This window comes from Patagioenas fasciata, chromosome 1, assembly GCF_037038585.1.
Source record: "Patagioenas fasciata isolate bPatFas1 chromosome 1, bPatFas1.hap1, whole genome shotgun sequence".
NCBI classification, from domain to species: domain Eukaryota; kingdom Metazoa; phylum Chordata; class Aves; order Columbiformes; family Columbidae; genus Patagioenas; species Patagioenas fasciata.
Genome location: NC_092520.1, coordinates 89,245,708 through 89,260,124, shown reverse-complemented (window position 1 = coordinate 89,260,124; position 14,417 = coordinate 89,245,708). Strand labels below are relative to the sequence as shown.

Here is a 14,417-nt window from a genome sequence, read left to right as displayed (position 1 = left end):
ATATGAATCTCTGTAAGGTAGATGTTGATTTTCCTACAGTGCTTACATCTTTACTAATAAGCGCTGGAGATGATGGCAGAAAATTAAAGGCTACAGTTGAAAAGAAAGAAGTTGGGACTTGCCAGAAGCAGAGGCAAAATGGCAGCAATTGACACAGTTGTGAAATGAGGCAAAAAACATTTGGCCTGGCTCCTTTACTTTCCCCTTGCTCTCCCACACCAGCTTCTGGGGATGCTTGGAACTGAAGTGCTGGTAGAGTCCCCCATTGTGTGTGTGGCAGTGGCCTGTTCTCCTGAATATGGTGCTGCCATTGGCAGGAGCGGGTCTGGAGCAGAGAGTTCCCACCGACGGTTCACTGATGTTGCGAGGACTGCTTTGGAAAAAGCAGTTATTTCTTTTAGGTTTTTCAGTTAGGTCTACGTGCAAATAAGCTCAGTAATCAAAAGCGCAAATGCTTTGCTGAAATCACTTGCAAATGTTTCTTCCTAAGGCTGGCAATGCAGTCTTGTGCATTTCTGTCTCACAGAACTGTGTTGAATGTTTTGCTCAGTTATTGGAGAGCCATTTCAGAGAGGAGGGAGCAGGAGAAGATTATGTTTAAATCTTTAAACCAATTAAATATATTTCCATATGTGAGCTTTCACCACCTGGGGATAAAACGCCTTGTTCTCACTGTTATGTGAATATTGAGAAGGGCATAAAAAAACCCACTTGACTTTAATGGGATTTTGGATGAGTGGAAATGAGGACAAATTAGGTAGAACATGTTTCTTTACAAAGGTTGACATTTCAAAGAGGTGAAGATGTTTAGCCTTCAGGAAAATAGTATGTAATAATATCAGTGTAAAATACAAAAGAGATGAGGCAAACTGTTGAAGCCACCTTTTAAAAATCCTTTAGAAAAGTATACACTTGGAATGAAACGCTGTTGTCCTGTTTTTCCTAAGTCTAAACTTTTCCACTTTGGATGACTATGAGTAAAATATGTGTTGCTGCAATGAGGTGAGGATAATCCATCCCTGATACAAGTTTTTGGTGCGGTTCTGCCACAGCCCTTTGGGCTTTCTGACCTCCACTGCTCTTGGGACACAGAGGATGCTGAGACTGTCCCTGAGTGTGTAACTGGTATCTGACAGAGCTGGCTTATTTCTACATGTAGCAGTGCCCAAATTGCTTTGAACCTTGGAGCACAAGTCATATGAAGAGACACTCAGAGAACTGGGGTTGTTTGTAGAAAAGGAGGCTGAGAGGGGAGACCATATCGTTCTCTACAACTATCTGAAAGGAGGTTGTAGTGTGGAGGGTGTTGGTCTTTTCTCCAAAGTAAAAAGCAATAGGACAAGAGGAAATGTCCTCAAGTTGCATGAGGGAGGGTTCAGATTGGATATTAGGAAACAAATTTTCACAGAAAGGGTTGTCAGGCATTGGAACAGGCTGCCCAGGGAAGTGGTGGAGTCACCATCCCTGGAGGTGTTTAAAAGACGCGTAGATGAGGTTCTTAGGGACATGCTTTAGAAGTGGACTTGATAGGGTTGAGTTAACGGTTGGACTTGAGGACTTTAAAGGTCTTTTCCAACCGAAATGATTCAATGATTCTACTTCACTTAAGCGAAAGCTTCCTTCAGGACCTCCATCCTCCTGGTACAGACAGCAGATCTGGCATAGGAGCTTTGGTGCCGAGCATCTGCTGTTGTCTTGCTGTTACAAACAGAAAAGTTTGTTGCTGTAAAAAAGTTAGAGGTGCTTTGTAGGCAATGTACATACTAAGAAGTGGTCCATACTATGGGGGCACCTTGACAGCCTCTCCAGATGGGTTTACGTGTCGGAGCTTCATTCTTGTGGATGTGAGCTCTGTTCAGGCTACTTTTCCCAAGCATTAGTCGGTGCAGTTCATAAAATGTATCATAGGATGTTCTTCACAGATACTTTACTGCCAGTTTTATGTGTGCTTTATGAAGCTGTAACTAATAATATGTCATTAGCATTAAAGAGCACAGAGAGTGGGTTTGTCCAATTTGAGAGGAGTTCCTTTTTGTATGTGAAATCAATGAAGACTAAATGTTCTAAAACCATACATTAGGAGCCAATTGTGGGCTGGTACTGAGCCCTTTCTCCCCCAAATCAATGGAATGATTGCCATCAACCATAAATAATTCAAAAGCATAAATGTAATGTTATACTTTAAAGATACTCGAGCTACTGTAGAACCAGTTTATCAGACAATTTTATTTGTATGCATATTTTAATGAATCGTGATTAAAATAGCAATAGTAGAAACACTTCAGACTTATTTTCAGTGAAAAAGGAACTTAGTCTTGCCTAGAGAATGGGAGAGGTCAGTGGCAGGAGGACAGTCTCTTCATTTTCTGCAGCAACCTTATTTTTATGAGCTTTACTGTTTGTGAAAAAATGTGAAAAAACTTTCCTAGCTTTTGTGAGAGATGATGTTTACTCTCAGTTCGTATGGAGTAGGGCAGCAGACCCAGTTCAAACTTGCCAACATAGTCTTGCTGGGCTTCAGATGTTAAATCCAGCTGATTGCGGGTCTGAGGTTGCAGGGATCCAAAGAGAGAAATTAATGTCAGGTCCACGTTTTTCGCTTTTAATCACTAGGAGATGTTATTATTTGGGCTCCTCATCTTAAGGAAGGCGTTGAAGTTCTAGAGAGAATGCAGAGGAGGGTGATGAAGCTGGTGAGTGCTCTGGAGCACAAGTCTAATGAGGAGTGGCTGAGGGAGCTCGGGCTTTTCAGCCTGGAGAAAAGGAGGCTGAGGAGAGACCTTATTGCTGTCTACAACTACTTGGAAGGAGGTTGTAGCATGGAGGGTGTTGGTCTCTTCTCTCAAGTAGCAAGTGACAGGACAAGAGGAAGTGGCCTCAAGTTGGACCAGGGGGGAGGTTCAAATTGGATATTAGGAAAAAATTCTTCACGGGAAGGGTTGCGAAGCATTGAAACAGGCTGCCCAGGGAAGTGGTGGAGTCACCATCCCTGGAGATGTTTGAAAGGTGTTTAGATGAGGTTCTTGGGACTTGATTTATTACTAGAGTTGGGTTATGGTTGTTCTTGCTGATCCTGAGGGTTTCTTCCAACTGAAATGATTCTATGAATTTGTGCTGAAGAAAGTATGACTTGTTTATGAAGCCCTGTAAGAAAACTGTGCCTCTTGGCTTCTGTCTCTGTATGAAGCAAGGGAGGTGACTCTCAGCTGGCTGAGATTTGAGCAAGGGGGTGGTTTGATTTCTCGTGCCCTCCCCACAGCATCACAGCTGCTGCTGAGGCCTCTGGGCTCCAGGTGGTTCTTCCAGTGCCTGAGCGAAAGCGGCAGGAGCGCTGTTCCCCCATCACGTGCAGTTCTTTGTGGTTTCATTTCTGCTGTCCTTCAGCACAGTAGGTGACAAGGAAAATCAACCTTTCTTGGCGTACAATAAAGAATAAGCAACTTCAGCTTAGTGCTTCCCATCAACATAGCAGTCAATCACATCTCATTTAAGGAGAGCAGCGGGGTCAGCACAGCAGCCTGGAAGAAAACACTTGGCAGCTTCCTCGCATACCTATCAGCAGATGCAGGGGGCTTTGCAGCATAAGCCTGACCTGCCTCATCTAGCATATAATGTTGCCCTTTAGCAATTGGTTTTGCATTCTCTAATTCAGCTGGGTTTCCTTAAACAGTTAGGAAAGAATTTACATGGTGCTGCTTGAGGTGGCATTTTAACTATGTTTACAATCTGGAACTGCAAACGAGAGACCATATGCTGGTTTCCTAACAAGAAAAAAGTAGCCTGATGTTTGTATGGTAGCTCTTTTTATTGATCTAGCATGTTAGGTTTTTCTGCTGAAGATTTTTATGTCTAAAAGACTTTAAATCCATTCAGTGACAGTTACCATCTATTCTAAGGCAAGGGAGGTTAACCCTGATTGCTAGACCTGTCAACTATAAATTTGGGGATAATATTAGTAGTGTATGCTAGATTGATTGGGCTTTTTTCACCCTCGGTAGCTTTGCTCCACTTTCCTCCTTGCAAGGTTATTATTTTTCTTTTGAAGTAGTAGTTCCTTGTTCTTCTTTTGCTTCAAGACTACACAGTATGCTTTAGTTGGGAAGTGGTAATGCGTAGTTGTATTCCCCATTAAGAAAACAGGGATAGGTACACATTGATAGGTACACATGAATAGTACATATTATGATAACTCTTATTTTTTTTGTTAGATATTCATTAAGAATGATAATTTACTCTAATATATGAACAAAAGCTGGTAAAATTAACCTAATGGATTTGCGTTAAAATAACTGACAGCTTTTAATTAGACATAATTTAAAGCACAGCTATTCCGCCATAATATAATACTTCAAGATACATTGCAATTAGAAGAAATCTTTTTTTGTGATATTGTAATCTTGTTTACAGAAAAGCAATGCATTATTACCATTTGGAGTTAAGGGCAAATGTACTGAAATACGTCACACGATGTGGTTTCACGTAAGGTTGGAGAATGGAGAGTGGTTTCATTTGGAGTTTATCCTGCCACAGGCAATCCCCCAAGAATGTGTTTTGCTAGAGAAAATGTGATTTTACTATATTTAAGCAATAATTAATTGAATATTTTGTTTTCCTGTGTAAAAAAACTGGAATGCATTTGGGGCTAATTCTCATATTTGCTCTCTTGCCCCACATTAGCATAATCATGAAATTGTGTGGCAACTATACCTTTTAAAAATACACATGAATTCAAGACATTTTATTGACCTACATTTAAAATCAAGCTGGATTTTTTTTTGTGTTCTAGTCATTGGTAGTAACTATATGGCATCTTTGTTCAAAATGTGTTGGGCACAAGTAAGTAGAAAATGTATTTTTGCATATTTGTCCCATTTCAGAATTGTAAAGCTTTGTATTCCAGCCAAGTATACAATAACCTTTTTTTAATATGCCAAATATCTCCCTCCAGAATAAACATGAAGAGAAATTCAAGCTTAATTGTGCAGAATGGAAATTACAATTTTAAGGGGTTTAACAGTTTTAGAAGAGCTGTTATTCAGTATTGCATTTAGAACTCATAATTTTGGTTTTTTTCTGTTAACTTCCTCTGTAGAAAGTACTTTAGTGATTGTGTATCTTGTGCACCAACTTTTCCTAGAGTATGTGCCAGCTTCACAGCTGTCTCCTCCTAATTCCAAAAACGTCTTTTGAAATTAGCTTTTGTCTTTGAATATTCAAACTAAAATTTGACCGCCTTTTGTAACCATATATTCATAATTAGGAAGTTTTGCTTAAATAAAATTATCTTTAAATATTCCCTTTTGATTAATTCACTGAGTAAAACAGTTTTGTGCCTTTCTGGAACAGGAACAGCATAACTAAGAGTACAGTTAATCTTTAACTTGCCTAGTTTTTCTCGGCTAGAAAAAATATGTAGACTAGTACAAATACAGGTGTATTAATATCCTCAAACTATATTTCTCAGTTCCTGAAGACACAGAAACAAAAATTACTCCAACTGTAATATTATATATACTAGCGCATATTAAAGAGGAGCATATACCACATGATACGTATTTGAGAGGTTCAGTCCTCTGGCCTCTCTTGTATTAAGTGGATTGCTCTGCTGTTCAGTGAAATGAAAGTGGTGAAATGTAAGATTGTGCTTCCATATACCTAAGCAGCTAAATGCATTTCTTGTTTGGGTCTGACGTGATTACGATGCAGTTTGAACGGATGGCAGCACAGACGAAGCAAATATGTACCAGTGCTAGTGACTTGACTCGTAACACCAGTACTTATTTATATGTGCTTGACAATATCCAATTCAAATTTGAATGACTGGTAGCGCAGAGTCATAAATACATCATTATTTCCATTAACATGGCTAAATTAAAGAACTTGTAATATTTGTAAGACAACATGATTGTGTCTCTCTGATGTACTATTAAGGTAAAGAAGTTTTTCAGAGGTCCTATATGGGACCAAGGTTGCTTGGAGATGGTTGTCTAACTCCTGTTGTTTGTACTTTTTTCTTAAATTCTACTCAAATTTCGTTTCTGTTTAAAATTCTGAACTGACTGAGCCAGCATTTAAATGAGCTTAGTTCTGAGGATCATGTAAATAAATTAAATCCTGAAGAAAATACTGAGTAACCTTCAGTAGTAGAAGTATGTAAATGTAGCTTTAATTTTTTTTTTCCCTTATTAGAAGTTCAAATTTTATTTCCGATTTCTCAGTTGAAAAAGTTGATGTTCACAGAGCGGTAGTCCCATGTGGGGAAAAAAAAAAAAAAGCACGGAGTTGAGAGTTTGACATAAAGCAATTATAATTTCACTTTGATTTAAAATCATTTTTCTTCCAAGCAACAGAAAAAAAACGATTTCTATGGTAATGAAAAATTTTGAAATGCCATTCAGTACGTATTTTATATTTCCTTCGGTAAAAACTGATCTTCAAGAGTGTCTAAAATGTTTGCACATAAATTCTAATTAGTTCTACTAACAGCATTTTGGTAAATGAGTGTTTATGGGAAGTACTTTGTGTAAAGCCACTATAAATCAATGTCCATATACTTGAAAACTGTATTTCCTAGAATGCTGAAGCCTGTGCTTTTCAAAGGAAAAATAACACAGTCAATGCTGATGTTTACTGTAACTAATTTGTTTTCGCTATAGCAGTTTAACTATTGATTTAAAAGCAAATCAAAAAGCTTTGCCACAGTAGTGTCTTTCAGGGAATGATCTACCTGCTTGGTTAGAAACAACTTTTCTTGCATTAAGAGGCTTGGAATAACTATAAGAAGTTTAGAATAAGGAAAGTTGAATTATACTTTCCCGATTATCTCAAAAATAATTTGCCAGCTCTAAGGTTTTGGTGAGGGGAAGCATTGGCAACTTTCCTCTTTGGTTTAAGGCCCAGAGAAGTTGAGATAATTTTTTCTGTTAAAGAAGGAGGGTGTGAAAACTGAAAGTGTCTGAAAAGAGAGTTAGAATTTAGACCGCTTATGAACCTGGATTGTGGCAAAGGCTGCTCCTCTTCAATTTTATCCAGCGCTATGGAGCCCAAGGCAAAAATGCATCTTTGAAGGGGGAAGAGTGAGCGAGTTCCTTAAACAAAGCAAAGCTCACTGGTAATACTGTACTTCATACAAATTATTTGTGTCAAGTGAAATTGAATTATACAGTGTTAAAAAGTAACTCCTAATCGGTTTTAGCAACAAGATTGATGTATGAAGGAAAGACAGCTTTTAATTTTTTGACGAATCATTTAGCAGTATGTGTTGCCTGCCTGTTGCTAATATCTGTGAAAATACCATAGCTCATCCATCACAGGCATTAGTAGTGGTGGAAGGGGAAAGAATGTTTGGCTTAATAGAGCAAGATGATGGGTTAAATTTCCCATCTTTGTACTTCATTTCCCCATCTCCTTAGTTGTGGTGGTGATCCTCAGTTGCAGCTGAGGATCAAACGTTGTGGCTTTTTTATATGAAGCCAAGTGAGGGGGATATGGAGAGGCATGAGAGGAGCAACTGGTACAGCAGTAGGAGGGACAGGACCATTTCCTGGGCATTGAAGGTGGTTTAAAAATGTATCTTTGCACTGAACAAGAGGTGAAGGAGTGCTACTCTGAGTCCTCCACAGAGAACAGGCAATGGCGGAGGCATCACTGGGAAAGGGGTGGCAACAGCAAGTAGTTTTGTAGACTGGAGGAGCAACATGCCTCCTTCAAACAGTGCAGCTGTAAAACAGCAACCCAGAGCATTTGCTCCCCTCCTTGTTCATCTACATTTAGGTCATAAACTGTTGGCACAGTAGGCTATTTCTCTCTGCGATGAAATAATTACCATTGAGGTCTCACCAAAGCAGTACAGTTGTGCAGGCTGGTGTGCAGGATGTCCCCCCACTGCCCTGTAGTGTCACCACCAGCCTGGTGGGTGATGACAGGTCGGGTGGGTGTCAGACCGCTGGCCACAATGCTGGGCTGTGGTTCTTCAGGCTCGCTCTTTCTGACGTGCTGCCCTGTGATTTCTTGAATGATTGTTCAAGCACATTTCATGTGTATAAATGACTTTAGTTTCCAAAGAGCCAATTCCTTGTTATCACTGGCATCAAGTATTTGATGGAAAATTGCCATCACTTTTGCACATTATTTGCACCTGCAAGAAAACCTTGCTGCCGTTTCTGCGAGAGAGGTACCTGTGGGAAATTTCGGATTAAATCTGTGAATTGTTCCCATCCTGATAGCCCTTAACACTGCAAAATGAAATAAATCAGACTTCATAGCAAAACTAATATTTTAAGGGAAACGTAGGTGCTTATTTTATGGGGTAGATGTCAGCACCTCATCAACATTAACTAAGAAAGACTGAGTTGAGACCTTTGTGGTTTTTTTAAATGACATTTCATGTCAGCAAAAATTCTCTTGATTATACCTGTCTCTTTAATGTCAAGAGTCACTATTCATTTTTAATTGACATGTGGCAGCTCTTCCAAGGCTGCGCAAAGTTAGCTTTGTGTGAAGATTTGACTGTATAATTGGATGGCAGGGCTGGGTTTGGTTTTAAAATACATCAGAAGCACCTGTATACTAAATCTGGTCTATAATTGATTGTATGATAGTAAACAATTAATTGTAATTAATGTGTTTTACAATTAAATACACTTATTTTGTTTTTTCTTACAGAAAAAGCCTAAATATTTCTTTACCCCCCACTATTCCTTTCTCCTAATTGCTTGGGACAGAGCTGTGACAGTTGTAACACATCCTTGATGATTTGCATAGGTGGATCTGTTTTTCTTAGACCAAATGAGTGTTCCCTAACTTTGACTCTTGACATTATTTACAGGTACTGTATATGATTATGTTAAATACGTGTGAAATTATACCGATGTTAAATATGTAAGGAAATGTAGATAGACACTGATTATCAATTACAATTAAATATAAAATCTGTTTATAAGTATCAGTGCTCCCAGGGAGAATGAAGTGATGGATTAGGACAGATTCTGAAAGGCAAGGTTCTTTGTAGCCAGCATCCGAGAGGTAATGAGCGTGAGGGGGATTTTCAGTGCTAATGCACTGATAGTTCTTCGTACTTTGCAACCCTTAGGGATGTGCCTTCCACAAAATTCAAATATATGCAGAGAATTTAGAAGCCTCTAGTTGAACTTACCAGTTTGTCTGCCAATGCAGAGTGTGGGATGAAAGCAAATGAGGGGCGTATTGGTGTTTAAACGTGATGTAGATTTGAAATTACTTATGCAGCACATTGAAAGACAGAACTGGTTTTGTCTGTTTGGAACATTATTGGTAAAGGGCTATACATTTACATGTGTAATTGGCAGAATTCCAAATTGTGGGCATAATTTGCTTTGTCTTCCTTGAATTTGTGTGGTTTGGTTCTTCCCTCAGGTTTTCTTGTGTTGCAGGATGTAGGCAGAGACTGTGGCAGCTCACAGTGAACACAAACACAAACCGTTTTAATTTTTTCCTATATATATTCACTGGGGAGATTTCCTCCCATGGATGGGATAAAGCTATGGCAGTAATTTTATATATGTGAACCCTCGAACTATGAATTATAAACCCTGTGCTGGGTGGATTGCAAGAGGGAGTTTCTTCAGCAGTGAATGTACATAAACAGGTGTCTGAAGAGAATTTGTTTTCCTGTATAACTCATAAATATTTTCATTTTGTTTTGTTTTTGTTTTTGTTTTTTCCTTTTTTATAACCTAGGAAAGCTGCTCAGCTGGTGGGGGGGGGGGAGTAGGTAGGGGCGAGGAGGTTTTGGGGAGGATGTACAGCTAAAAAAAAATAGAAAGTGGAACCTTCTGCTTTCAGATGTTCCCCTTCCAGAGAGGTGCCAAGTGGGAACCTGCCAGGGACCATCAGCAAAGCCCCATGGGCAGGAACTGGGGGGTGGTTGTACCCCCCCAGCCTGGAAACAGATGAAACTTCACACTTGCACCATTACCACCATCCTGGAGTTTGTTTCAGGGCAGCACCTCTCAGTGTGTGTGGGTAGAGTAGCTAAAAACATAAACCAATAGGCAGGCTGAGGAGACTTAGTGGCAGAAATCAAAGATTCAAGTCAGTTCAAAATGTACCTTGGTTGTCTCCGGGGTGGTTTTCCAAGTAAGGGTTTCCCGTTCCCCGAAACACCCTCTTGGTGCAACTCCCTCCTCACTGGCACACGTGGACGTCGAGAGGCACCTAATTAAGAAACCGAGACAAGACAATTTCCATGCTAAATGTGGTTCCTCTGGGTCTTCCGTGACTAGAGGTGTGCTCTGAGCAAGCTGAGACGGGTCCCTGCCGCGCCATGATCTCCCGCTGGTACTTTGACGTGGCCGAAGGAAAGTGTGCGCCCTTCTTTTACGGCGGCTGCGGTGGGAACCGGAACAACTTTGACTCGGAGGAGTACTGCATGGCGGTCTGTGGCAGCCTCAGTAAGTCCTCTCTACACCCCGATGGGACGGGGCTCATACTAACCCCCCGGCTGCGGGCTGTCCGCTCACCGCTAGGCCCTCTTTAGTCTCTCTTCTCGCTAACCTGGTGTAGCAGTGGGCAACTTCTGGGTGCTGTAGACGGGGTTCTGCAGGGAGGTGGCTCACAGCCTAACGCTGCCTTAGACGAGGCCTTCGCACTCACTTTCTCTTCCTAATCTCCTGTCTAACACGTACTGATATTCTGCGTGGCTCTGGGGGTGTGTGTGTGTGTACAGTGCATGTGCAGGAACAAAGCACAAACTCTAGGGGAGCTTCAGGTAAGTTTGAGAATAGCTCACCGTTTTTATTTTCATTTATTTTTTCATGTATTATTTCTGTGTAATTTCATGTGTGATTTCTGACCTTTCTTAATCAAAGCAATAATAACAGAATGTTTATTTCCATTTTTTCATTTTTCATTTTGCCTGTTTGTTTTTAGTTTCTTTGTTTGTTTTTGCGACGGAAAGGGGAGAAATGACATTTGATTTTTTTAGGTTTCCCTGAAGGCTGCTATATGAATGGATGTGAATCACCTCCCACTTACTTTGTTTAACACACCTCATATTTTAATTATCACTTTGCCTGAAGAAAGAGTGTTTTCATTGTGATTTTTTTGGTTTGAGAAGGATGGGTTTCTCCATCACAGAATACTAAAGCTGATGAATCAGACACTGGATTTACCAGCTGGGTTTTGTTTTGGGAGCCTCTGGTATGCTCCTCTCCCAACTGCCTCGCCAGCACATACTCTTTGGGGAGAATGTTGCCTCCTGTTTGCATCTGTCACAGTAAAGAGTGAGTAGGTATCTCACTGCACTGCCTGCTTACCAGGCATGGAGGAGCAGGCCAGTAACGAGTTAAATTAGGACAACAGTGGAGAAAAAAAAGAGTGTTTTAAAGAAGAAATAATTATACAGTGAAAAATGTAGGGGGTGTGACATTGAGGAGCAGTAGATATTGAAGTTGATATTGATGTTGAAGGTAGCTGGCTTGTGCAGATCAGAAGTGAAGCAGAAAACGGCAGTGAGAGAGATGTTGAACAATAATTCTAAAAAAACCACTTGAGCTGTTGTACATTTAGTTTCAGATAGCTGAGTTGAGGCTGTGTTTATTCTTTACTGCCTTGACTAATAGGGAATTTGTGAAGGGCAGTTACCATTTTCAGTTGCGTATGGGTAAGTATAATGCTGAAGTGGTGACTTGATCCCAGACAAGATGACGGCTGTCAAAACTAATAATGGAAATAGCTGAGAAACTGAATCTTTTGCTACCTTGCATCTGGAAGTAGTCCCAGTTAGCAAGGGAAAAATGACAGGTCTGAACATGATTTACTTGCACACAGCTCTGGATACTTCAGGCATTTGCCTGATCTATAAGAGGCAAATGAAAGTCACCTGCCACTGATCTTACACCTCTTCTGACAGTACCCATTCCTTTCCCCAGAAATTAAAAATATTTTTAAAAATGGGAGAGTGTGTCTTCATCCTTACATTTCACGTCCAACAAGGTAGGATTAAATGAAAAATAGCAGTTAGCCTTTTGTGCTGAACATTTTACTCTTATGGTCAGTAGAAGAGTTTCTAAAAGCTACATATGCTGGTTCTTGTTGGAAAAAGTCAACCTTTTCACATACCTGGTAAGAATTAAGAATTATTACAGCCTTTGTCAGCATTATTAAAAAATCTAGAATATTTTGTGAAGGCTGGGCAACAGCATAAATAAGGACTTGTAGTAGATCCTGATTCTTGCAAGATTTTTTTTTGTTGAATGTACTTTTTTTTCAGGTTTGTTTTGGTTCCTGCCCTTTAAGCGTAGCCATATGGATACATTTTTTTGTCCAAATTCTCCAGTGGCGCTCTTTGCAGACTCAGAGATCTCCTAACATTGTGCATCTTGCATGCAGAGCTGCAGTTACCCAGCGCTGCAGTCTGAGAGTTTCATTTCTGCCTTTCATAGTGCTGCAAATTATTACACGGAGGCAAGGGTGTTGCTAAAGAGCTGTCACGTCGCAGAACAGACTTCATGAAACTTACTCTTACACAGTAAAACTTGGAGGGATGAGACTCTGATTTGTCAAACTGATAATGCAGTGCTGTTGCCTTCCATACACTGTTTATAGGTGAAATCATAGCACCAACTGCTTGTAAAAGTAAACAGCAGAGTTTATTCTGTGATGAAAGTGAGGTGAGACTGCTCGGATCCATTTCCCAACAACTAGTGATCTTTTTGCAGGAAATCTTCTGCTACAAGAGATGGCCTCAGTTATGGTCTTAAAAAGAATATTATGGGTTTAATGAAACTTAGAAATTACAGAATCACAGAATGTTAGGGATTGGAAGGGACCTCGAAAGATCATCTAGTCCAATTAGATTGTCTTCCTTCTTCAAACTTGTCTCTTGGCAGCAGAAGTTGTACCATTTGTGCTCATGCTGTTTAGGAGGATAAACGATCTTTAAAGACTGGGATTTCTTATGCAGCATGTAAAATCAAAAATGGAGAGAAAAACAACTTCTAAAATTGCTGTGTAATATATCCATTAGGATATTCAGATAAGCCCCGGAGATTCCTCTCTGTCTCATGGAAGTTGTTTTGGGGTTTCTTTTAGGTTCAGTTCAATAAAACAATGCCAAGAGCATTACCATTTGTGTTCTTCCCATAGATATCTTGGTTTACTTTGGTATTCACGGTTTTTGATCCAAGTCATTTTCTTTTTAAGGAAAATGGAGTTAGGTTGAGTACTTGAGCTGTGTGGCTTCATTTGCACAACTGGCAGTAAGGAAAAATAGAGCTGGTCTTTTCTTTTAAAATAGATCTCCCAGAGGGCTTTTTTCTGGGTTTCTTCAATATTTTCTCAAACAGCAATTGAGCCTATAGGGTACACTTTCCAAGCTACTTTAGTTATCTTTTTGTTCCTGTATTTTCATGTTATTTCAGTGTGCTCTATACCCTGGTGTATACACCTGTATAGATTCCTTTATGTTCATCTGGGCTCATCTACAGTATCTAGGCCACCTTTGTTCTGTCCTGTCTTTCCCCCCCCCCCCATCACCCTTAATAGTTCTTAGTTCTATCTGACTTTTGTGCCCCACTCCCCACACTCCCCTGCCTCTCTTATTTATTTACTTTGTTCTTATTCCTTTTCTCTCCAATATTTGCATTATTGTTGCTCCCTTGTGAGCCTCTCTTAGAGAGGAGACAAGATGGACATTGAAAGCAAGACTTTTCTTGGTCTAACTGCAGTTTGCAGGAAAAACTAAGTTAGATTTTAAAGAGAGTAATACTAAATATTAGATAGTGGTTGGGTTTCTCTTGAATAGTGGGCAAAAGATGAGATAGTGGGATATGAGGTTATTTTTTCTCATAATGCATCAAAATTCGAGTGAAACAAAACCTGAGGATGTTCTGTTGTCAAAAATACTTATATACTGTGAATACTGAAAGTACAAATACTGAGTACTAATATCCCGAACACATTGTCTACAGAGAAAAAAATATATCATGTTTTGTTCTGCTTCCTTGCTGAACTCTCTTCATCTTGATGTGAAAAGGTGAGTCTGTCCTGTCATGCAAAGACTTAGAATCTCTCCATTATCAATGAATTTGGCCAGTGCTCCGAGGTCTGACAGAAATGATTTGTCTGTTGAGTAGGAGCTACTGCTGTCAAATTTTTTCATTCATCACCCAGCTACATGGGAATTGATGTATAATTGCCCTAGAAGTAGGTGGCTTTAAGGATCTTGTTACCAGTTCCTTTAGCCTGCTCTCTAGTGATTTTTAATAAGGATGTTCAATACTGTCTACGTTTTCTCTTCAATATAAAGACTCAGACTTCTACTGTGTGACTGGCCATAATGGCTCCTTTGATGTCATTAGGCTCTATCAGGCGGTTAATTCAGGTTTAATGACCTCAGGATGGATGTGTATTGATGAGAATAAGCAGAAGACGATAAA

The 14,417-nt window shown here is 39.8% G+C and overlaps 1 protein-coding gene across 4 annotated transcripts in view; it reads left to right on the top strand.

Annotated features, from left to right (window-relative positions):
• Positions 1–14,417, top strand: part of APP (amyloid beta precursor protein) — a 223,254-nt gene that overhangs the window by 121,908 nt on the left and 86,929 nt on the right. For 2 of the 4 annotated variants that reach the window (XM_071810209.1, XM_065862653.2), the window contains exon 7: positions 10,263–10,430. The exons of the other annotated variants lie outside the window; for them this stretch is intronic. In XM_071810209.1, coding sequence (XP_071666310.1) covers positions 10,263–10,430 — 168 coding nt within the window. The remainder of the gene's footprint in view (positions 1–10,262; positions 10,431–14,417) is intronic. 4 annotated transcript variants of the gene reach the window in all.